Source organism: Neolamprologus multifasciatus, chromosome 12, assembly GCF_963576455.1.
Source record: "Neolamprologus multifasciatus chromosome 12, fNeoMul1.2, whole genome shotgun sequence".
NCBI lineage: Eukaryota > Metazoa > Chordata > Actinopteri > Cichliformes > Cichlidae > Neolamprologus > Neolamprologus multifasciatus.
In genome coordinates this window covers 19,979,770-20,005,026 of record NC_140450.1, presented here as the reverse complement: position 1 = coordinate 20,005,026, position 25,257 = coordinate 19,979,770, and the positions used below count along the sequence as shown (strand labels likewise).

At 40.9% G+C, this 25,257-nt stretch overlaps 2 protein-coding genes across 2 annotated transcripts in view; one reads left to right on the top strand and one right to left on the bottom strand.

Moving 5' to 3' along the window:
- Positions 1 to 3,006: 3,006 nt before the first annotated feature.
- Positions 3,007 to 23,504, top strand: thbs4a (thrombospondin 4a). Its single transcript, XM_085181231.1, has 23 exons — positions 3,007 to 3,372; positions 4,146 to 4,343; positions 4,447 to 4,694; positions 6,431 to 6,533; positions 6,628 to 6,719; positions 7,497 to 7,548; positions 7,636 to 7,835; positions 8,156 to 8,293; positions 8,390 to 8,470; positions 8,549 to 8,701; positions 8,838 to 8,942; positions 9,038 to 9,145; positions 9,563 to 9,722; positions 10,642 to 10,760; positions 10,843 to 10,895; positions 10,979 to 11,063; positions 11,168 to 11,264; positions 11,353 to 11,531; positions 11,607 to 11,655; positions 11,740 to 11,936; positions 12,054 to 12,226; positions 12,314 to 12,453; positions 12,548 to 23,504. Exons 1-23 carry the CDS (start codon positions 3,291 to 3,293, stop codon positions 12,601 to 12,603), a joined length of 2,868 nt encoding a protein of 955 aa, XP_085037357.1. The 5' UTR covers positions 3,007 to 3,290; the 3' UTR covers positions 12,604 to 23,504.
- Positions 12,978 to 25,257, bottom strand: part of serinc5 (serine incorporator 5) — an 18,831-nt gene continuing 6,551 nt past the window's right edge. The window contains exons 2-12 of the mRNA XM_085181241.1: positions 22,711 to 22,878; positions 20,081 to 20,259; positions 19,773 to 19,855; positions 19,394 to 19,487; positions 18,239 to 18,450; positions 17,619 to 17,711; positions 16,536 to 16,662; positions 15,990 to 16,059; positions 15,779 to 15,815; positions 15,252 to 15,396; positions 12,978 to 14,755 (exon numbers count right to left, since the gene is read on the bottom strand). Of these exons, the coding sequence (XP_085037367.1) occupies positions 14,611 to 14,755; positions 15,252 to 15,396; positions 15,779 to 15,815; positions 15,990 to 16,059; positions 16,536 to 16,662; positions 17,619 to 17,711; positions 18,239 to 18,450; positions 19,394 to 19,487; positions 19,773 to 19,855; positions 20,081 to 20,259; positions 22,711 to 22,878 (1,353 nt within the window). The 3' untranslated portion in view covers positions 12,978 to 14,610. The remainder of the gene's footprint in view (positions 14,756 to 15,251; positions 15,397 to 15,778; positions 15,816 to 15,989; positions 16,060 to 16,535; positions 16,663 to 17,618; positions 17,712 to 18,238; positions 18,451 to 19,393; positions 19,488 to 19,772; positions 19,856 to 20,080; positions 20,260 to 22,710; positions 22,879 to 25,257) is intronic.

Here is a 25,257-nt window from a genome sequence, read left to right as displayed (position 1 = left end):
TTAGTGGCCTCTAACCACCGTTCTCACAAAATTTATAATACTTTTAAACCGCCGTCAACCCTCTAAAACAAGAGTATGACTGACGCAGATGCAACGTTATGGACAATGGAGCCTCTAACTCTCAACATGGCCAACACAGATGCAATCCTTTAGACCAATGGAGCCTCTAACTCACAAACTGACCAATTCCCTATCAAACTACCTGAGCCTCTAACTCAGTATTATTTTCCTTTACCTTGAGCCTCTAACTCAGTATTATTTTCCTTTATCTTGGGCCTCTAACCCAGTATTATAACTTATAAGCTTATTTCAAGTTTCAACACTCATGAGATTTTTCATCAAAATCAAAACAGACACTCACCGGCAACTTTTACTGGATAGACATTTAATTTTATCGTCCAATTCAGCACACTTCGGATAAAATCAACAGGCCTGTGCCTACCTCTTTTATAAAGGCGCCTGTCCACTCAGTTCGATTGCCGGATAATGTCTGCCTGTCTGACCACCTCGGACCGTCCAAGCCTCCAAAACTTCCATCCCAATACCACAGGACGAGCCCCCAAAACTGTTACGGATTCAAATATTGGGGATGGATACAAGAGGAAAACCAAAAATAACCACACTGGTCCGGCCGGGTCAAGTCAAACGATGATTTAATGAACACACGCGTGGGAGATGGACACCATACACAGACAGCATCAGATCTCAAAATGGTGGAGCCTTGATCAAACTCTTATAGCCTCTAGTGGCCCCACCTAATCATAAAAGCCTAAACATTCACATTCTTTCTCACACACAGCGCCTAAGCTACGACCTTGGCTCCCTGTTTATCTGCTCCTGCTGAGATGGGGCAGTATGCTCTGTTCTCTTCTAACCAGACAAATAAGACGATGACTTTCTGCAAACAGTATTTCTTATAACTCAGCAGTATAATGCATCATAAAACAATATCATTCATTCACAATAAATCAACAGTCTAATGTAATGCAGATCAGTTTACCAAATGTAATAGTTATCACCTTCTTCTAATTCAGGAGAATAATGCAAACTAAAACTACATAATAATTCACAATCTTTAATTAGGGGTCTAACATGGCATAAAATAATATTATAATCCGACAGGAGTAAACAGTGAACCCAATAACTTTTTTTTTTTTATGAGCGAGGTATGCAGAAGAGCATTTTTTAAGACATAGTACTTTGAAGCCTTAAGGCAGGTGGGCTTCACCAGATGCCTCGTCTGTCAGCTAAGAACAGGAAACTGAGGCCACAGTTCACATGGGCTCACCAACATTGTACAGGGAAAAACATGTTGCCAGGTCTGATGAGCCTTCATTACTGCTGACACATTCGGATGGAAGGGTAAACAGAATGAAAGCACGGATCCATCCTGCCTTGGATCAACTGTTCAGACTCCTGGTGGTGGTGTAATAGTGTTGCAGATATTTAGATATTTGGCACACACAGATGGTTCCTAGTACTAACTGAGTATCGTTTAAACGCCACAACCTACCTGAATATTGTTGCTGATCAGTGTGCCCATTGTCAGATGGCTGCTTCCGGCAGGATAACAAGCCATGTCACAAAACTCAAATCATCTCAGTTCTTCAGCATGATAGTGAGTTCAGTGTACTCAAACAGCATCCTCAGCGACAAGCTCTCAATCCAGTAAAGCATCTTTGGGATGCCATGGTTTGGGAGAGTCACATTCGATATTTGCAGCAACTGTGTGATGCTATCATATCAATATGGACCATAATCTCAGACGTTTTTTTTAATCTATGCCACAAAGGATTAATGCTGGTGAAGGCTAAATGGGGTCCAACCACCTTCTAGCAAGTGGACAGTGAGTGTATCTTATACAGCAGCTACGGTAGTTCTTAATTTATCCTTTATTTGTTCCTTGCCTTGCTCCTTAGATACTTCCAGGCAAATTTGGAGCTATGGTGACAAGGTTAGCAAGAAAAGCAAATACTCAGTGAATAAATGTTAATTGTAATTAAACTCTTTGATCAGCAACTAAGTCACGTGGTTAATGTTTCTCCAGTGTTTTATGCTGCTATTATGGCAATACTTCAGAGCCAGAAATGACATGCTGAAAAAGTCAAATCACTCAGTTTCTCTTTAATGTTCTCTAGTTTCATGCATTTAAAACAGCAATCTGTCATGAAACACTGATTTATTAAACAGCACCAATGGAACAAGCAATCATTTCATATTTTGATTTCCATGTAAAGTAGTAATTTCCATTTCAGTGTCTATTTATTGATTATTATTTTTACCTGCCAGAGCAAAACGTCTGTCCAAGAGCTGATAGGTAGACTGTTAAAGACTGCCAGGTGTTTGTTCAAAGGCCAGGCAGCCAGACACAGGCAGATGTACCGCAATAACGCACAGAGGGATGGTAAATGTCTCTCACTGGCTCGAACCAGCAGCTGAGATGTTGAAATGTACTTGAGGTTAGCTAAAGGAGAAAGCATTATGACGAGCACCAGACATCTATCATCAAATGTTTCCAGGGCTGAAAACTGCCCCGAGCCTCGCCCTCTCTGCTCCTCCTTTCCTGCATTCTCCTTCTCAAAAGAAGCTTCGCAGAGGTACAAAGAACCCGTTACATTAAATCAGTTTAAAATTAAAAACATCTGCTGTATATTTATGCAGTTCAGCTGGCTTACTGAGGATGAGCCAGGGCATCGGATCCTCATTTATGGCACACATTCATGATGTTTGTGAAAAAATAACAACAGCCAGCTGGAACCAAAATGTTCCTCCCTTGAGCTTCACAGGCATCTGGTTGGCTGTCTCTATACAGTGTGATTTAGAGCACTTTTCAGCTACTTTATTACAAATCCCCCAATGTAGCATGACTCTAAATAAAAAAAAATGGGTCACAAATACATAAATCCCACACACATTTAGCTCATACAGTATGTGGAGAGAAAAAGTTTGACAGTCAGTTTCAGAATCAAACAACTTTCCAATTCCCTTTTTTAGTTTTACATTTCTTGTTTACAAATTATTTAATCATAATTGCTCTAGCAAGGGGACACTCCCCCGCCCAGACTATTAAAATGGTCTCTTCACTGTGCCACTTTCGTAACAGTAGCGGACACTCCCCTTTGCTTTAAAGGCTGTGGCTGTGGACACAAGACCATCTCACCTCTGCTGAGATTTTGGTTCAAGATCTGGAGTTTTTATTTTCAGTCTGTGTGAGATCAGCTTATTGATCTTCAGGAGGACACTTCAGAAACAGGACTTCTTTTGAGGTGTGCCCCCCCTTTGAAGCACTGATGATTGGTATGTGCGTCAGAGCGGCAGCTCTGTCCCTGCTGCTGCAACATCTGGTGCTCACTGTCACAGCTCAAGGTGTTGGTAAGTGCTGGCGGCATCTCGCTGTGCATGCCCTTCTGCAAAGCATGACATATTTTCTTTCTGTGTTCTTTATATGTTAAACTTAATATTTTCTGCTGATATATTCCTAAAAAGCTTTTGTTTGAAAGTGAGTTGCACAAAAAAAGGGAGGGAGGGGGTAGCTTTGGTGATGGTGATTGCTGGAAATTAGGTTGGCTTTTTTGTGGTTGTAGAGTTTTATGTCCAGGATCCAGAACAGTCTGACCTAAATATGGTGGTAGAAGGACACTAACCGTCATCTGAGAACTGCATTTGCAAATCTTTGATTTTCCTGGAATCTTCATGCAGATCTTTCCGTGCAATTTCTTGTCACTTTGTATTATTCCTGAAATTCCACTAATGGCAATGTGAAAGTGTGTGAGTGGGTGTTTGTGTGCGTGAGTGTGAGGCAGCGGGTTTGTTCCAATGGAAAAAGTTTACTGCTGGATCTTTCTGCAGCTCCCGTCAACCACACCATAAAAACACACAGCAGGGTGCTGACATGAATGCACACATGTGCACACGTGCAAACACACATACACACAAGTACACTGTGACACATAATAAAACACCACAGTGCACTGACTCAGCAGCAGCAAAACAAAGTGTGCTGGGAGTCGCAGCCAATAAGACAAAATACTGAAAATACTTAGATGAACTGGTCATTTGCTTTGTTTTAAAAATATGTCTTTTCTCTTAAGATTTCTTCCCACAATTGCTAAAGTGCTAATCCAGTGTTCTCCTTCCTGTGTTAGTCTACGACCTGCTGGTGTCACCAGACTGTCTGCCAGACTTGCTCCAAGGAAGCTTGAAGAACAAAGGAAGAGATGAGGCTTTCCTGCTTTCGTCCTTTAGGCTCCACAGCAAGGCACCCACCTCTCTCTTCAGTGTCATCAACCCCACAGACAACACTAAATACCTTGACCTCACCATGCAAGCCAAACTGAGCAAAGGTGAACACTGACACATACTGAGGAGCCTGTGGCAAATGCAGGCCACTCTATTCTTTGTTTTAGCTTCTTTACAGCTTTCATTCAAGCATCTCTATATCTGCAGTGACTGTTCGTTACCAGAAGACTGACGGCAGATTTGGTACAACCAGTTTCAACCATGCATCCCTGGCAGATGGACAAGAGCACCACGTGATGCTCCATGCCAGCGGTCTACAGCGTGGCCCTGGTCGTGTTCACATCTATGTAGACTGCAGGCTGGCTCACACTTTGGATGGTGTGCCAGCCGCGTTTGGGTCACTTCCACAAGGTCCCAACAAAGTGGCACTCAGGACGCTGCAGTCAAGAGGACAGGTGAATGAGAAGTTTGTAGCTGAGAAAAATAATGTACTGACAATATGGTGCATGGAAACAAAAACAGTGACGTTTCAAGATCTCATTTTGAGTATATTATTTTGAATAAGAAACAACCCCATGCTTCTCTTCAGCCCGACTGACAAAGAGTCAGAGCTCCGTTGAACTGAATATTCGGTTGTATTGTAACTGTAACCAGTAATGACTTCATGAATTTCTTTAAAAATAACATTTTAATAATTAGAGAAAAAAAAATACTCGCAACCATCTCACAGATGTATCATTACATACAGCTGCTTTCAATACTATTGATATTTATTTAGAGTTTTTCCCTCTGATTGATCTTTTTGGGTCAATGCCCGTAATTACTTACTCCAAATCATCAACATGTCCTTTAGACCCCGTTCCTACAAGAGTGCTCAAAGAAGTCCTACCATTAATTAATGCTTCAATCTTAAATACGATGAACCTATCTCTATTAATCAGCTCTGTACCACAGGGCATCAAGCTGGCAGTAATTAAACAGTTACTTAAAAAAAAAAAAAAAAAAAAAAAAAAAAATCACTTCACTCAGTTATCTTAGCTAATTATAGGCCAATCTCAAACCTTCCTTTTATCTCTGTCACGCCGAGTAAGATGAGCCGTGTGGAAGTAATAAAGGAGGATCCTAACGCAGGCTCTTGTAAAGGTGTGAAGGTGGTTTATTAAACACAAAATAAAAATAGACAAACGGCAAATGGAGAATGAACTAAACTATACTGGGAACAACTAACTACTGAACACGAACCTGAAGGAAGATAGACGATAGTAGATGATCGTGACAGCAGGGAGAACACACAAATGGAACATGCTAGAAACACAGACAAACCAGCAACTACTACAGCAGAAGACACGACTTAAATACACTCAGAGAAACACAGGGAGATTACACACAGGTGGGGGACACAGCTGGGAGTAATTAACGAGACGAGACAAGGGAGGTAAACTGAACACACCCACATGAGACGCAGACCTTCACAATAAAACAGGACCAAGACACCACTACACAAAGACGCAGACTAGACACAGAACTAAACCCACACAAAACATGAGAACACAAACCCTGTGAACAAAACCCTAAACCAGAACCACAGTAATATAATCTATCGTAAATAATCAAAACACCAGAGAACCCCAAAACACTCCATAATGCAAAAATAAACCCAAAACATAATAAACTTAAAATGCTGGGTCAATATCAGATATATAATTTCCTCTTCACACACAAAGGTTAACTATGGCATTCCACAGGGTTCTGTGTTAGGAACAATTCTTTTTATATCATACATGCTTCCCTAGGCAGTATCCTTACAAGGCATAGCATACATTTTAACTGCTATATAGATGACACCCAGTTCTATCTGTCAAAGAAGCCAGAAAACACTCACACACAAGTTAGTTTAACTGCTGGAATGTCTTAAAAACATAAAGACCCGGGTGACCACTAATTTTCAGTTTCTAAATTCAGATAAAACTGAGGTTATGGTTCTCTGCCCTAAAAAATAAGAAAGAAATATGATACGACTAGTCATTATAATTACTTATAATATTATAATTAGAGTATAAAGCGCCTTGAGGCAACTGTTGTTGTGATTTGGCACTATATAAATAAAATTGAACTGAATTTCAATTTCAATTCCAATTAAACATTCTCACTCTGCTCCTGTAGTTTATTCTGTTGTTGTTTATTCTATAAGGGTGAAGTGACAGACTTGAAGCTAGTAATAGAAGACACCATAGACAATGTGGCCACTCTGCAAGACTGTACAATGGATCAAGCTGAATCTCTGCAGCTGCTGGGTGAGTTACAGCACGTTGACTCACATCACTGGACATTTCTCTTCTTGCAGATGTGATTTTGACTGTCTAATTATGATTTGCAAAATCTGCACAGCTCTGCAAGGTGGCAGGATGATGCAAGATCAGGCCACCATAACAGAGCTGAAGAGCATGTTATCTGAGATGAAGGAGCTGCTCAACCAGCAGGTAACCTTTTCTGCATGCCGGTCTTGTGTCTCTCTCTCATGGATAGCTACTTGGATGGATTCAGGGGCTAAATACAGAAAAAAATAAAATAAAATGAAAGGGCATCCGAGCATTTTTAACACAGAGCTTCAATAAGCAGATCTATAATGATGATGTTGTTTATTGCTTTTATGGATGTGTTTCTGAATGCATTTTGATGCTGAGATAAAATGAAATGCCTGGGGGATGCTGGTAGAGAAGAGACTTCCTAGGTTGTTTGGTAAAATATGCTGCATTTAAAATAAAAGACGGGGGCATATTCACAACAGAATTGGTTTTGCATTGTAACATCAGCTTTTTGCTGTGAAATGTGAGAATCCAGACTGTGAAAACCTGCTGCTTTTGTCTGAGGGTGTCTTGTTTCAAGGATTTATGTAACCCTTTGCATCAGACAGCTGAGTAAAAGCAAAAATCACACATTCAACGTAGCAGCAGATAGAAGTGCATGGTTTCAGATTACCATCTAAAGCAAGGGATTTATTAGGCGATAAGACATGAAACTGAGAGCCGGAGGTGATAACAGACTATTATCACATTACAGAGAGAACTGCTTATGTAAGGAAACACTTATCTTGGCGGAAACACATTTAAAACCTTATCAAGCCTCAGTTGCATTTTTACAAGTTATTGAAAGGTAAAAATCGGGTTTGCCTCCTTTGATAAGCTGTAAAGTGATGACACTAATACCCAAGCACACAGTTTATTAACAGTTTTACACTCTGTGTCTTTGTGCTTAAGATTAAGGAGACACATCATCTGAGGAATATCATCACAGAGTGTCTGAGCTGTGGTAAGCAATACAGAAACAATGTACTGATTTACAGTATTTAGACACTAAAGGGACCTTTTAACCTTTATCTTTGCCTGTGTGCTCCAGACAGAATTAATGGCGATCCAAACAAACATCCTGTTCCAACGCCTCAGAACTTTGTCATGCCTGACCCCCCGGCTCCGTGCCCACTTGGGACCTGTTTCAGACAGGACATGTGTGTCCGTTCCCCATCGGGGTCTTTCCAGTGTTCCCCCTGTCCTGATGGATTTACAGGAGATGGAGTGTATTGTGATGATGTAGATGAGGTATGAATTGAGTACAACTGAGTCCAAGTAGCACTATATATGTGTATATAGTGCTATATATATATCGCTATATATATATATATATATATATATATATATATATATATATATATATAGATATATAGATATATAGATATATAGATATATATATAGATAGATAGATATATAGATATAGATATATAGATATAGATGTAGATATAGATATAGATATAGATATAGATATAGATATAGATATAGATATATAGATATAGATATAGATATGTATATATATATATACCATTACCTAGGATTTGACCATCTTGTTTTTCTTTGTGTTTCAGTGCCAGTTTAATCCATGCTTTCCTGGTGTTCGCTGCATAAACACTGCTCCTGGCTTCCGCTGTGAGAAATGCCCCCGAGGATACACTGGACCAGAGTTAAATGGAGTAGGAGTTTCATATGCTAAGACTCACAAACAGGTAAAACAAAATAATGCACTACATAAGAGTAATTCTGTTTGATTCACTGCTTACAAGAACTTTTATTTTGTGTACTTTATGCACACTTTCTCTCAGGTGTGTGAAGACATAGATGAGTGTCTGGGCCCGCCTGAGAATGGAGGTTGCACTGCCAACTCACACTGCTACAACACAGCTGTAAGAACACGGGATCTGCATGGTGCATGCTTTCAGTGTATTGTTTTTTTCACATTTCTGACTCTGAACTCTGCACAGGGTTCCTTCCGCTGTGGAGAATGTAAAGCTGGCTTCACAGGTGACCAGAATACAGGCTGCCATGGTACCAGACTTTGCCCCAACGGTCAACCAAACCCCTGTGACATCAATGCCGAGTGTGTTATGGAAAGAGATGGCAGCATTAGCTGTATGGTAAGACTTTGTGAACAGAAACATAAATATGAATATGAATAAGTTTATTGTTGTGCCACTATAAACAGTGTATTGAAAATGTCATCACCACCCACCCCGACCCTCTTTTTTTTGTGTGTGTGTGTGTGTATGTCAGTGTGGGGTTGGTTGGGCTGGCAATGGCTATGTGTGTGGAAAGGACACAGATATTGATGCATACCCTGATAATAAGCTTCGGTGCAGAGACAACAACTGTATCCAGGTACTACTTTCAACATACCCCACCTTCTCTCACATTCAGTTCATCCCAGTGTTAAAAAAAATTGTGCTGCTTGTGTTTTCCTATTCGTTTTCCAGGATAACTGTGTGTTTGTGCCAAACTCTGGCCAAGAGGATGCAGACAGGGACGGGCTGGGTGACGCCTGTGATGATGATGCAGACAGCGATGGCATTATTAACGTAGACGTGGGTGACTTCAGCCTCTGCATGTCTGGCATGCAGTGAACTTTGACTTTATTTATTTAATTTTTTTAAAGCATGACAGATATATTAGCCGATATGTTCCATTGACCATGAAATGAAATGAAAATTTAAACAGTAAAAAAGTGATGGGAGAAACATACTCCAGCCAGGAGTGTTGACGTAACATAAGTTATCCACCAGAACTAAAAACAACTAGCTAATCCAAGCAAACAAGTAATCAACAACACGATTATTTTTAAACTGCATTGTCAGTTTAAGATAATAATGCCAAAATATTATAATAATAATTTTGGTAAGGACTCAACAACTGTCTGAAAGAAAGGAAAAAATATCAATCAACATATCGGGTTATCAGATTCTGTATTGGTGTTGATATCGGTCTTCATTTTTCTAACCCAGGATAACTGCTGGCTGGTTCCTAATGTGGACCAGAGGAACAGCGATAAGGATGTCCACGGCGACGCCTGTGACAACTGCAGAACAGTCGAAAATCCTTCACAGAGAGATACAGACAAAGACGGTCTGGGGGATGAATGCGACAATGACATGGATGGAGACGGTGCGTGCGCGTCTGTTATTATCTACTTAACACACAATAACTGTTGTACTCACTTAATTTTGTTTTCCTTTGCATCACCGAGTGTCAATGAAATCACTTCTGCAAATAGGTTGAGTAGTCATCATAGTAAAAAGTGTAAAAGACTGACTATTAGTGACTTTATTGCATAAATTAACCATGACTAATCTGGGGACATAATGTGAAAACAAACAAAAATTAAAAAGTAATTGAACTTTTTTAAAGGTTATCAGGTTACACAGTATGTCTGGATCAGCGTGTCCAGACAGGATGCAGACAGAGACATTTTTCTTGCTTCAACTGGACTGACCTGTGCTTTATCTTTCCAAAACATCCTCCTGGTCTGTTTCTAATCCACATCCTCTACCAGTTAGGTCACTTTTTGAAAAACAACTTTTGTATAATTTAAAAAAAAAACAAAATAAAAAAAACAGTGTTGAATGTAAAAATGTTCCAACTGGAATTGTAAGCCTGTTTTCAAAAACCTTTCTCACATACCTCATTTGATTGGCCTTTCAGGTGACCTTTGATTTGCGCCACTGGAAACACAGGTTATTAGCACTGTGTTCCCACATGCAGGCATTTACGCATGTTGCATGTTTAGACTCTGTTTGGTGGACGCTTTTTGTTCAGTTTGGCAGTGCTCCGAGCCTCTTGATCGTTTGGTTTGGTCTTTAACTCCAAGGCTGGATTGCTGAGTGCTTGGTCATGTCTGTCTCCTCACTAAAAGCATTTTTCCACAGTAGGTCTCTGCCAGGCATTGAAGGCCACTGGAAACTATTTCACCTTCGTCTTAAACAAACACTGCCATCTGTTTATGTGTTTGACTGTGCTGAAGTCTGCATTCTGTCAATGTTCTTTTGTTTTGTTTTACACATATCCTGATACTTTCTGTCCTCAGGCTTGAAAAATATTCTCGACAACTGCCCACGAGTCCCCAACCCAGACCAGAGAGACAGAGACAGTGATGGGGTGGGAGACGCCTGTGACAGCTGTCCTAATATGGCCAACCCCAACCAGGTAACAAACCACACAAGGGCATGAAACAGATTCATCAGCTGTGACACATCTGACCACCAGTGTTTGTTTTGTCTACCCTCAGTCTGACTCAGATGATGACCTTGTAGGAGATACGTGTGATGATAATATAGACAGGTAAAGCCCACATCATGATCTGTGGCGTAAAAGTCTACAAACATCTGTCAGACCTTTGATTTTCCCTACCTCGTCTTTGTCAGTGATGGTGACGGCCACCAGAACACAAAGGATAATTGTCCCACAGTCATCAACTCCGATCAGGTGGACACGGACAAAGATGGAATGGTGTTTATCTCTTCTTTCATTTTCATTCATTCAATCCAGCAGCAGTTCATCCTATATAGTCCTCAATTATCCGCCAATTTATTGTGTTTTTTTTTTCTTGTTAGGGAGATGCATGTGACAATGACGACGATAACGACGGCATACTGGACGAAGACGACAACTGCAGACTAGTTGCCAATCCAGACCAAAGGGACTCTGATAGTTAGTATCTTTTCTGTGTTGTGCTTGGATTTGCAGGAGTGAGCGCAGCGCGAGTTACTGTTTTCTAAGCGGTGTCGCTGTATTTCAGACAACAGACTCGGAGATGTGTGCGAAGGAGACTTTGACAAAGACAGCGTCATTGACAGAATTGATCACTGCCCAGAGAACGCTGAGATCACCCTGACCGACTTCAGAGCCTATCAAACCGTGGTGCTGGACCCAGAGGGCGAGTCTCAGATCGACCCCAACTGGGTAGTTCTCAACCAGGTAAAAATGATAACATCACCTCAGTTTCATCGATAACAGTTTTTCTTCAGCTTCACACAAATTTTTTCCTGACAGGGCATGGAGATAGTGCAGACCATGAACTCTGACCCTGGGCTTGCTGTAGGTAAGTATACTATCACACACCCATTCATAATTCACTTACCTAAACTTAATCAGCGCTGATCTGCATTTCGTGTTCAATTTGCAGGCTACACAGCTTTCAGTGGCGTTGACTTTGAGGGAACTTTCCACGTGAACACAGTGACAGATGACGACTACGCCGGCTTCATTTTTGGCTACCAGGACTCCTCTTCCTTCTACGTAGTGATGTGGAAACAAACAGAACAAACCTACTGGCAGGCCGCGCCCTTCAGAGCCGTTGCTGAGCCAGGAATACAGCTCAAGGTGTTGGGGATTAACACTTTCCACCATAAAGACCTCCACTGTACCGTTTAAAAGAGTATATATCAGTAAAGATTTGGTTTGGTGAATTTATGTCTGATCTTATTTCTTTATCTCCAGGTGGTGAAATCAAAGACAGGTCCTGGTGAATATCTGAGGAACTCCCTTTGGCACACAGGAAACACCGCTGACCAGGTGCGTCTACTGTGGAAGGATCCCAGGAACGTCGGCTGGAAAGACAAGGTTTCCTACCGCTGGTTCCTCCAGCACAGACCGCAGGTTGGATACATCAGGTACAAACACATACACCTTGTCACGGACACGTCCACGTTCGCTCTGTGTGAACTGACTCAGTAGTTTCACTTTGTGTATGGAACTAGGGCTCGCTTCTTTGAGGGTTCAAATCTGGTGGCGGACACTGGTGTGATCATTGACACCAGTATGAGAGGCGGGCGCCTGGGCGTGTTCTGCTTCTCTCAGGAAAACATCATCTGGTCCAATTTGAAGTACCGGTGCAACGGTAAGCATCTGCAAGCATCGGAAGACAGTCGAGTCATCCATGTGAGATGTAGGTATGCTCATTTGATTTTTCTCTTTGTTTGCTTTTTCCACAGACACTATACCTGGTGACTACCAGGATGTGCTCAGAGCACAGAATGAAGGGCAGTAAGACACAGGAGAAACAACTTAAGCCCTGCTGTAAACATAGATTAAAGGGGCAGAGTGGCGGTGCTCTGAGCAGAGAACTAAAGTCAGATTAATGTCAGAGGAAACATCATGGGCAGTTTTGGGGATTGCATTTTGAAGTTTTAGGAAAGCAAAACATTGGGCATTATATACTTAAATGCAATGTAACTGAAACAGTGGATTCACTTTGCAGTTTTTGTTTATATCTCTGAAATATTGGCTTCAGTTATCCAGTTTATGAATGCACTGTACATCTTAAGTACAATAAAATACTGAGCATTTTGCAAAATTCAAAGCATGTTCCCATTATTACCCATTTAAATGAAAATTACAGTTAATAAATAAAGATACCCTGTGTTGTATCAATGGATGTTTTATTGAAAGAGTGCGAGCAATGCAAACTCCATGGCACCTACTTCGATTTATTTCAAGCATACAAGATGTTTCTGTGGTAGTATACAGCCTTCACAGTGGGTCTTTTGATTCATTTTTTTAATATATCAAAGTTGCTCAGCACCACAAAATGTCTACATTCATACCAATAATTCAAAGGCAGGGGAAAAAAGTTATATAAAGCAAAAAAATTCAAACAAAAAGCTTCCACACATCTTGGATGGTTTTCCAAAATGTACGTAGAAATTATAAAAAAATTAAAAAAAAAAACATGTTAGGAATCCAATTAGACAAAAGAAAAGCAAGAACTGAAGGAATTAGATACAAAAAAGGATTTGCTTGTGTAATATATCTTGTATTTTTATACAATAAAAAAAAAACACTTACATAATTAACACAGGAGACCCTCTGAAACAGGTATGTATGTAAATTCGGCAGTAAACTCAACATCCAGTGTTGAATAACTTGCTGATAAAAGCGGTCGTGCTACTTTATTCTGACCACAATGATAAAATGGACGCATGTAACAAAGACGAGGCAGAAAGCACTTATAACTGTACAGAAAACAGCTGGTTTAAGTGTCTATGTATGCATGCAAATATATAATGCTTTCAGTGAGATGTTTCTCTGTAACAGATTAGTAAAGAAATGAGTAAACAAGTATTTTCTGGTTTTCTGACATCTACCTTTGGCAAATGTTTCTCATCTGTGTCACTGCAGCTCTTTGAGAGAGGTGGCGCTCCGCTAACGTCACTCTTGCGTTAGTCAGGTTGATTTTTTAAGAGTGCTGCCGTGTACAACAGCGACGATGACTGGAAACCTTTCAATGACATGACATTTTCCTAAGAAAAGATCTGGCTCAAAGGGAGCACTGACATATTAAAACCTTAAACATTTTGCTTTGAATCTAAGTGGAAACTTCACAACACAGAGTGTCTAATATTAAAAAGAGCTGTTGCATAGAAAACCTCTACAAAAGGGCACAATATAACAAAGCGTCAACATGTACAGCTTAAACACGAGCCTGAGAGATGAGTTCAACAGAGTCAGGGACAAATCTAATTCAGTTCACACCGTATTCCTTTTTTGATTTCTTAAGACACATTTAAATAAATACAATATCTTCTGTAACATCTTAAACTTGAAATAAATATGTCCCAAAACCTTGATACAACTTTGTGATCTGACTGTACAGAACTAAAATGCCTGGGTGAGCGTGAAAGCAAGAGAGACACATAAAGAAACACACTTTCAGGTCTGAAGTCATCTTTAGGGGTTGAATGATTCCCAATGCAACTCAAATCCCATGATTCTTCATCTAGTTTCAAACCTGTAAGCCATAGAAAACTTTGCGTGTCAGTGGTACTAAAAGAAATAATAATAATACAAAAAAATCACCATCAAGGTATTAACAGCTTAACATTGTAAAACAAAGTAAACACTAGCATATAAAATAAAAGGCAACAGATAATCCTCCATTTCAAACACTGAGGGTAGTGTAGGGTTGTGTTTCAAGGTAAGGGAGGTCTGTGGTAGTCTCTCGGCCCAGAGTGTAAGCTTCCGCCCGGCCACATCCAGACCACAAGTGATGTTACAACTAGGCCACAAAGCGCTTTGGGCAGACGATGGGGGCGACGAGGGTCCACATGTAGAGGATGAGACACACCCAACAGGAGGCCATCTTGATCCAGAACACTGACCAGCTCCCGTCCAAAAGCTTCTCAATCTTGTGGTCATCGTAGCTGCAAGAGACACGTGGTAAGAGAACTGAGCAAACGCACACTCTGGTTCCTCTCTTCAAGACAGAGCTGATGAGGTGCATTAAAGGCAGTGTAAACACAAAAACCTGAGGACTTAGTGCAACAAAATAAAAAGACAAAAAGAGAGCACTGATGCTTTGATGAAGGCCACGAGACCAAAACGGGCAGAATAAACAGATGAATATACTAAATGCATCCTCTTCAGAGATTAATAAAGAGGACAGCTTTGCAAGTCTAAAAAACACCCCTCAAAAAGCCCAGTCAAATAAAAATATGCAGCAGAAAAAGGAAACCAAACAGACACATAGCAGACATAAGAAATGTTTCAGTGCCAAAGTGAAGCTTTGATTTCAATATTTTTTAGAGGTCTGCTATCAAAGTGACAGAAACATCTACAGAAACACTTCAGTTCAGTAATTATGTTGCTAAATGTGTGAAGATGTCTGTTTTGAGGTTAGTATGTATGGGAATCACTTACTGAAACCAGTTGGTGGCGGTCATCATGACATAGAGGGAGCCAAGGAAGAAGACAAAGTGAAAGAAGGCGTAGCTGTAGATGGTTCCCTCTCTCTCATCATACACCACATTCTGGCCTGAACCCGTCTTCTCCTCATCGTATTCTTCTGAAAAGCAGTGCAGTTGGGTCAGGGACACATTTAATGTGTAAAAATGTCAGTTAAAAGGATGATACTTTTCTCGTGGCTGTTTCTCAACACTGCAATTTTATTTCCAGCAGGTGGCAGTGTTAGCTTGCCCACAATCACACATACCCCGATCTTGTTTTACAGTGTGATACTAACCTAGTAACAGTGACATCATCTACGCTTGCTGACCAATGTTTTCTCACCGTACTCAGTCTGGCTGAGGAATAGCAATACCCCGTGTGTGTGCAAACACCATGGCTGAGTCTATACGTGTACAGACAGACAGGCCAAAGAGAGGCTGCTGCCAGGCAAAGAAAGAAAGATGTTGGAGAAGGAGGAGGGATTATTTGACTTTCCTCACCTGTGTCATCTCCAAAGCAGAAACAACAGCGAGCTCTCTGTAAGGTAAAGGAAACATTCAGGTTACCACTGAGCTGGGATTAAATATATGAGAGATGTGTATCCTGGGCTTAATTTGTTCCATTTACTGAGGGCATCTAATTCCTGTTAGGTATGTATTTAACCAGTCTGCACATTTAATTAACCCACACATGGTGAGGCTGTGCATTTACCTCTGTCTCCGGCTCAGTGTTCCTACACACTCTGAGCGCTGCTGAGCTTCGTCGAGTGGTGGATGTCAAGCTAGAGGTAGAGTGGACAAAGAGAAAGAAAAGAGAGAGATGAAAGGAAGCAAGACTGTAATTCCGTCACTCTGCATTCCCCCCCCCCCCCCAGTAATTTGCAGTTTGAGATTGCTGCAGAGTCCAATTTCCTTCTATTCGGGGAATGGCCACAAGAGACAGAATGCCTCCACTTGATGGAAAACATATGTGAACAAAAGCAAAGAGTCATAGTTCTTGTCTCGCTCAGCCATAGCCAATCACGCGCTGCCTCTTCAGAGTCACAGCCAATCCAAACTAGCCTGTCTGTCTCCCCACAGCTTACCATGAAGTAAATTTTATTCCACATCACCTGTAGCAGAAGTGCTATTAAAAGGTTTGGACTGTAATATCTCTATACGATCAAATCAATGAAATAACAAACAACATGTATTAAAGAGAAAATGTGCATCTGTGCTCGTTAGCAAAAACGAGAGGCAGGAATTGTGTATGTCTTACCAAGAGTAAAGGACACAGCCAAACAGGATGACGGTTCCCAGTCCAGTGACAATCTTTTTGTCGCTTTCTGTCCCAGAGTTGAAGGGGAACACACATACCGTAGTGTTCACACCATCGATTACCACCACTAGACAGACAGAAATATGCAGACAGAGACAGATGATTGAAGAGTTGAAAGAAATAGCAGGGAGTACAACTGTTTGATGGAGTTCTTTGGAATTGGAGTATTATAGGGAGTAAGGATATTGTGAAAAATGCAGCCTATGCTTGTGCTTGTGTGTGTGTGTATGCGTTCTGGCACCATGTTAGCAGCAATGAAAGGGAAAAAAAGAAGGAAAATGGAAAGTTGGTCCAAAAACAACCGCCTTTCTAACAGTATGTAGGCTAACTGTTATGAGTAGGAGGCATGTCCTGACATTTACTTTGTGTCCTAACGTGTCCAAACATTTATAAGACCTTTTTTGCACATATTTATCTCAGTGTAGATTATCCATTATATATTAAATTGCAAATTCACAAACATCTATATACAGTTTAATTTGTGGTCACATAATCACTACTCCCTCTAAAACTCTCACCTAAACTTTGAGTTAAGCCTTTATCGCTTTTCCTGATGCATTTTTTTTTATTTATGAACATCATTTCATGCTGTAAAAATTAAGATCTGTAAAACAGTCACTACAAAAACTAAAAAAAACTGCATTTGCAAAGTTCACTAAAAGAAAAAAAGGTGGTGGGCTTTGTGAACAACTTTGCTCTTGCTGGGCTGCACAGTTTCCATTACACAGCATGTGCATATGTGCTTGTGGGAATCTCTTTTCCTGTTCATGGTTAATTGCTGCCATACTTAAGGGAAAAAACCTCAAATTCTGCTGTAATCAAAGTTAAATGACTGTACATTAGGCAAACAGCTCTCCATGGAAGGATGGATGGTGTATTGAACATGAGATGGTGTTCATAAGAGCTTTGCAAATGCTAACTTTGTCAAAGCCTAACCTGTGACTTAACATAAATAATCAGTTTTTAAGCCTACACCCAATAATGTGATCACCAATGTGAAGATGCATTATTGTGCATACTCACTTTCTTTTGGCTTGCTGGAAAAGGCAGAAAAGGTGAGGTACATGACATAGACAGTGATGACTCCTGGCTGCAAAAGTCCTGAGTTGGGCTGCACTGCAGGGACACAAATGTGGGAATTTTCATATAATAATAATTATACTATAAGAACTTATTATTATTAAGTAAAAGTGGTAAATGGTAAATGGCCTGTATTTGTATAGCGCTTTACTAGTCCCTAAGGACCCCAAAACACTTTACACGTTCAGTCATCCACCCATTCACACACTGGTGATGGCAAACTACATTGTAGCTACAGCCACCCTGGGGCACACTGACAGAGGTGAGGCTGCCGGACACTGGCGCCACCGGGCCCTCTGACCACCACCAGTAGGCGACGGGTGAAGTGTCTTGCCCAAGGACACAACGACCGAGACTGTCCAAGCCGGGGCTCGAACCAGCAACCTTCCGATTACAAGGCAAACTCCCAACTCTTGAGCCACAATCTTGTGTTGTATTACAAACATCTTGCCACATGAAACTTCTAGGCTATACAACTATTAGCCCCACCTGAAATGCAAATTTGTGTATTTTAATTTAACTGAGTCAAATTCGATGCTGTGCCTGGTAGAAAAGGTCCTTACGTTTCTGTATGAACGGGGAGATGGCCAGCAGGGAGACGACGAGGCAGAGGCTGCCGTTGATGCCCAGAAAAATCTTATTGAGTAGACAAGCCTCGGGGTGAGTGTAGAAAATACCCATGAAGATTACGGCTCCGACTCCAACGCTGAACAGAACCAGAGTCACAAAGGCCAGTGCTGCGTACCACAGGCGGTTATACTTCACTCCTGAATACCTGCAAACAGAAAGAGCGAAAAGCTAAGAGAGAAAAAAAAAATCACATGCTTTTCCAGGTCACCTTTGACTCAATTTTAGTTCTACCTGTGTGGGTCAGTGTTGGTTTTAAGGACTCATGAAACTGTCTGTGGGTACTTTATAATGGGTCAGTGGTGACAAAGTGTAAGTGGGGACGAGTAAAACAACATAAAGGGCCCTTCACATACACTCATGCCCCAATATGCAGAGTTTTTGTGATCTGAGTGTTAAGCGTTGTTGAATGATTACTAATAATTATAAATAACACCGTGTGTGAGCCGAGGTTATTATAGCTAACCAAAACTGAACTGAAAACAACAACTAGACTCTTGAAAAAAGCTAACTGAAGGCATTTTGGGAACATGGAAAAATAAAATCAAACAGAAATTTAGAAGTTTATGAATTGTGTTAATTTAGTAAAAATTGCATATAAACTGTTTTTGCATTCTCAATAGATTTGTATTTCAAAATTCACTATAAACACTTATTACGAGGGACTTTTTGGACAAAAGTGACCCCGATCACACTGTGCAGGCATGAAATATGAACAGAATGGTGTAGGTTAAGTTAAGAAAAACTAAAAGGCACATAAAAGAATTCAACTAAAAGGGAAGAAGTGAATACAGCTTTGTGCCTTCTCACTGATTTTTCTTGATCTGAAAATCTGTTTTTATTGAGAGGTTGCGCTGGTTTTTAGAAACCAATCTGCTGGATTTTGTGTGTAGGAAGTGGGAACTCCTAAACCTTATACATCCTGTGAATCTAACACAGCACTGGCCTGCTGCCAGGCCTGCTCTCCACCCACCAAATCACACTTTCTGCATTTCTTAAAAGTCAAACAAAAAGCATTACAGTGGTCTTATTTCACACAGTGAACCAGGGACTGAAGAGGAAGGTGATGAGAGAAGAAATGTTGCTCTCACCAGTTTGCGTTCCATCTGTGTGCAAACTCCACCAACAGCATGAGCTGGATCAATAGGAAAAAGAACCCGCCAACGGCTCCTATGTAGCGCCAAACTGAGCCAAAATGAGAAGAGAAAGAGACAGAGACAATTGTTTAACTGATGACAAGAGCTACTTGCCAGGCAATTTGTGCCAGTATTGAAATTGTGCTCCATAAATAGATAGAGTTACAGTGACATTTGTGAAAGTTTATTCAGGTCAGATGACACAGGAAGTTGTTTGTTACTTTACATACATTTACACAGCTCTATGTTATGTTACCTAATGCACCACTTTACTTTAAGCTTTAAAAGAAAACTTTACAGTATTGAAGCCTCAAGCTGAGCGTTCAGCTTTTACCTTCCAGGAATGTTGACTCATTGGGGAGGAAGAAGCCTCCAGCGCAACACGCCACCAGCGCGATAAACTTCAGTAACCAGAATCTGAATCAAGGCGGTGATAATGTTATAAAAAAGGGGGGAAATGCAGATAAAATAACACCATAAAAACAATGATTACTGACAACTGAGACACAACAGAATATTTAATGCAATAAATCCAAAAATAACAAATTTAACAAATCTCGAGTTGCCTTTACTCTTGACTCTTGTTCAATATTATGAATGCAGCTGCTTTTTTTGATAGAAGATTAAACAAATTCTTCTTACCCGTTGTGTACAGCTGCCCGGCAGCCCGTGCTGTTGTTGACCCGTATAGTGAAGATACAGAAGAAGAAGAAGAAGCAGGCCATGCCAAAGCACACCTTGTACACAGCAGCGTATCCAACCAGAGTTTTGCAGTCTTCTCCTGCATTCACCGTCTGGCAAAACTCAGCATAGAAGGGGATCTAATTGGGGGGAAAAAACAACCCAAAACCCCCCAAATTCTCAAATTAGATCATCATGTCATGTCAGTGAAAAGCAACCCACCTCTGCTCATGTTTGTCTAGTATGAGGCCTCGGTGAAAGGGCCCAATAGTGTCCATCTATTCTGAGCGTCACGCCCCTAAAGGAGCAGAAAGAGAGAACAGGCAGCAACAACAACCCCTCTTTCTCTCTGTGGAGCCCTCTTTCATCCTTCACTCTCTACAGCCTGTTAAAGGGGCCTTACAACTAACTGTCAGTGTACACAAACAAAGGACATGGATGAATAAATTAACCGCCTTTTGTCAGCGAGTCAGAGGAAATGGGAAGAAGGGAGAACACAGACAGCACGAGCAAGAAAAACATGGAGATTCCTCTTAAAATAAACTGCGAAAGACTTTTCAGAACTACAGTGAGCTGCGTAATACAAAACTGGAGTTAAGGTAGCAAAGATAAGGACCTTGCTGTGACATTCAACAGAAGACTGCGCATCTGTGGCAGAGAGCCAACAGAAGGGACACACTTTGAATTCGATAACCGCCAGTCTCGATACGTCGTTCCCCTTCACCGGAACGAGCTGTGGGCCGAGTACAAAACGTGCTTTTCAAGCAAACGCTGCTTTTTGAGAGCGTTTCAAATCTTTACTTGGGGATAATAAATTGCTTAACTCGGCTTTACTAATTACTGGCAGAATCCTTGAAAGTTGGACACACGGGTGAGATGCTGGCGGATTGAGCTGTCATCACCTCATTGTGTTAGCAAAGTGCAGAGCCAGATCACAACGTAAGGCAAAAAGCCCATTTTTGGAGCTTTTGTCTCAGGTTAAGGACCATATTAGCATGTCCATGGTGTTGTGATTAAGGAGGGAAATGGGGCCGGCTGTTTCGGACTGCTGTAAATCTCTTGAGAAAAGACCGGGGCTCTCATACGCACAATGATTGCTCTCTTAGCTGGGACTTCCCACTGTGCTCGGTGTGTGACTGACAGTGTGTTTATGGGTGTGTGTGTGAGTCAGTAGGCTTTGTGTGGGGCTATCAGAGGCCATTTTGTGCCTTGGATGAGTCTTTTACAGGGGCTTCATTCACAAAGAGACACACAGTAGGGAGTAGTTTTATTACTGCACTGTAGACACTGGCAGAAAGGAAGAAAAACTGCAGAAGAAGGAGACTGATGAAAAAAAAGAAGATCACCTACAAATATCACTTTGACTCAAGCAAGCCTGGCCAGTGCCATGGTAACACAGTCAGTTCAAGACATCTTTCGCAGAGATAGAAACATCATTATTTCCTGTTTATCCTGAGATCAATATAAAATGTGAGTCAGCGAGCGAGCAGTGTATCAGTGAACCAGGACATCACCTCTGAGACCTTGTTCCAGACTATATCTACACACTGTGTTGACAGTCTGACTCTCCCAGATGACAAGGATAACTATATTGTAGCAGACAACAGCCGTTATCGTGGCATTCCAGTTTAATGGGATTTTTTTTTTAGAAACAGTCACTGGAGGTCATCTTCATTTTGTTCATTCAGAGAAGAAAGCAAAGGTTCACGAAAGAGTTTATCGTCTCCACTTCAACGGCTTGATAGGCTCTTAAAACAAACAAAACCTACCAGGCAGTACTCGTGTCCTCAGAGCTGTGGCCTTGCTGCTGTGTAGATACACATATCTGTTAAAATAGTGGGATGTCTGTTTTGCTCATAGCAATGCTGTAAAATTTAAATTTTTCCTGTTAGCATCAGTGGTGTTAGCATAGAGGCTGCTGGCCTTGTTGTTTAGAGCAGACGGTGAACAAAATTGTTCAACCACATGACAAAATCTGGTTCAAAATGTTTTTGTTCTTGTTACACTTTCCACTCAGTTCAGTTTCATTTTCAGGAGGTGAAAAGGTGTGAAGTGAAGTCGGAGAAGAGTGTACAGACTAAAGAGTGAGGCGAAACTGTGTAAAAGGTCACAGTATTGAGGTTTTTATTCTTTTGTTTACCAGAGGCTGCGAGCTGACATTTCAAAAAGCGAGGGACAGAATTAAGACTTCAAAGACAGGAAAAAATCCTTACAGAGACAAAAAAAAGGCAGAAATAACACACACGGGACACAGCCATCGGGAGGACATTTAACAATATCTTAAAGAGACTCCACACCTATCGAGAAACACACTGGCCCTCTATATGCAATTTGTACAGCATATATGGGGGAAATGTTCAACTGTTTCAGTGAAGACCCAGGAGTCATAATCTATAATGTAGTTTACATTACTGTAATTAAAAAAAAAACTTACTTCAATTATTATTTCTTTTTTAGATATGCCATCCACTGATCATGTCCTATTTAAGTCCTTTATTGATATATAATGTAATTACATTTTGGGGGGTGGTTGTTGGCAAAACAAAGAGTGTGCATGCATTTTGAGAGAATGATGTAATATATGTACTCACGTTCTCTTTCAACGCTTGCTCCACAGTGGGCGACATCATGACGGCACAGAGGACGGTGACCAACAGGAAGTACAAGGCATACATGATTCGGGTCCCTGTGGATTGTTTGATCTTCGGGCAGCACTTACAGCAGCACGAGCAGGCCGCTGAGCCGCAGCAGCAGGCCAGCTGCATGCAGAGAACAAGGCAGAAAAGGTGGAAGAGAGAGGGGGACAACAACAACAACTTTATTATCACTCTTCAGAACTTTAAGCAGCTTCTCATATAGACGTTATGTGTTTTGTGGCAGAGCTGGGAAAACCAGGCGTCAGTGCAGTTATCTCTCTCAGCAGTTTCACTGGATAAAAGTAAACTGGTAGAAAAATATCCCCTGAAATTGGCTTATGTCTTCACCACCCTGAGCATGCCCAATCTTGTCAGGCCCGGTTAGTACTTGGATAGGAGACTGCCCAGGAATACCTGCGTGCTAAAAGTATTCCTGGGCAAGAACCCAGAGTTGCTTCCGATCAATTTATTGGACTGTGTAAATATTACATAGAAAACAGTGCTTATGTGTTGTATAAAACTCTCAAGAGTACTCAATTCGAGCACAAAATTACTATACAGGAACCAGTCCATTTAACTACATTCTAACCTGGGGAACAGTGGATGAAAAGACATGTCGCCATGATCTGCACACAGTATGAAATGTCTGATAGTTATGTCATATTTAATCCCATCACTTCAACTGATATAAAGTCAAATATCATATTATGAACATTTTAACACTCCACCCTTAGACTCTATTCAGTTAAGGCAAATTGCATGAGAAAGAAAAAAAATGTTATCAGAATAACAGGACCAGGTCAGACTGACATGCAACATGCACACAGCAGAGATAACAAAATGATCTAAAACTAAAATTCTCAGCTTAAATCCTCTTAGTCAATAAACTGTACAAGGAACGTCAAAGGATGCATTGCAAATCTTTTACTTTTAGTTACAGTATCAGCAGTTTCAAATCTATCTGGTCTGTGGGAAACCAAACAGTTTTGTTTGCTATTGCAGATGAGTTTCAGTGGTGTTGTGCAACCGTATTAGGGCAAACTTCATTGTATTAAAAAGCTTTCCATGCTTTACACTCAGCGCTTAACTGAGCTTGTTTTCTACTAAACAGTGAATAACATTAAAAAAGGATCCCCATTCATGCTTCAGTCAGAGCCCTCTCTTTCCTTCACAGAAGAAACTTTTGAGGATTACAAGACAGTGACGGCAGTTGTCTGAACACACACACACACACACACACACACACACACACACACAGAGGCCTACTCTGTTTCTTCTGATAGGCGGTCATATAGGAGGAGGACAGTTACATAAAGGCGGGCTTGTGTCCTTTAGGAAAGAAGAGGCTCTATAATTCTACAGCACTGGGTCTTTCTGTAGCCACCCCACCCTGCTTTTGTAAGCTTCCTACCCCTCACCATGCAGAATAAACTTCTATGGTGAGAAGCAAAACTTTGTTGTGGGGAGCAGTCAGGTGTGGTGGCACCAAAGTTCTCACCATACCTGACTGCTTCCCACAACACAGTTTTAGTCAGGGGTGGAGGGCTGGTACGCACCATTTCCATTTCTAAATTAATCCACTCTCCTCCTTTGGGACAGAGCAAAATCTTTCTTGAGCTATGAAATTAGCTCCTGTAATTATGGCATTAGGTGAAAGGCAGTAAATTATAAGCAAATGGCAATAATGACGGTGCCATTTCTGTGGACTGGAACATCCAATGAAGGTTGCACACTGTCTAATGGCATTAGCTTATAGGCCAATGTGCCCACATTTTAAATTTTTTGCCTTAAAATTAAAAGACCAAAGTATTTTTTATGTACGTGTCTTTCTGCATCTGCATTTTTAAGCGGTGTGTCTTTCTGTATAAGACCGGAAATGAGTGTTTATCTGATGCTTTGTTGGTTAATATGTTTTCATTTCCCTACAGACATGCTAATGCATCCTAGTGAGATCACGCCACTTTTTATTTTAGTCAAAACAGTGGCCTTATCTTACTTCTAGGAGTTTGTGTCCTATGTAAGTGTATAATATAGCTAGGGTGTACTGAGGTTACAAAGCAGCTCTGCAACACTGTCTGGTCTACAAGTAGCAGCGTTTTAGTTTTACTGCCTCTCTACAGTATACATGTAAACATTGAATTGTTTGACTCTTTTGTGGGTGGTCAAAATGTACAAAAAATCCCCCAAAGCAAACAAACAAACAATCACATGCCAGCTTCAGTTCTGCAAAAATACCCATAAAGCAGAAGCTTTATGGGTATTTATTAGTGATGGGATTTCCGGCTCTTTTTAGAGATCCGGCTCTTTCGGCTCGGCTCACTAAAAAGAGCCGGTTCTTTCGGCTCCGAACCGGCTCTTCCGGTTGTTTTGTTGCTTTAATTATTTAATCATTAACAATAATATAAAATTATGCAGAAAAGGAATTACTAATGTAAAAAAAGTGGTTTTATTTATATATGTTTATATATGGTCCCTAGAGACAAATCACGTACAAACTCCAAA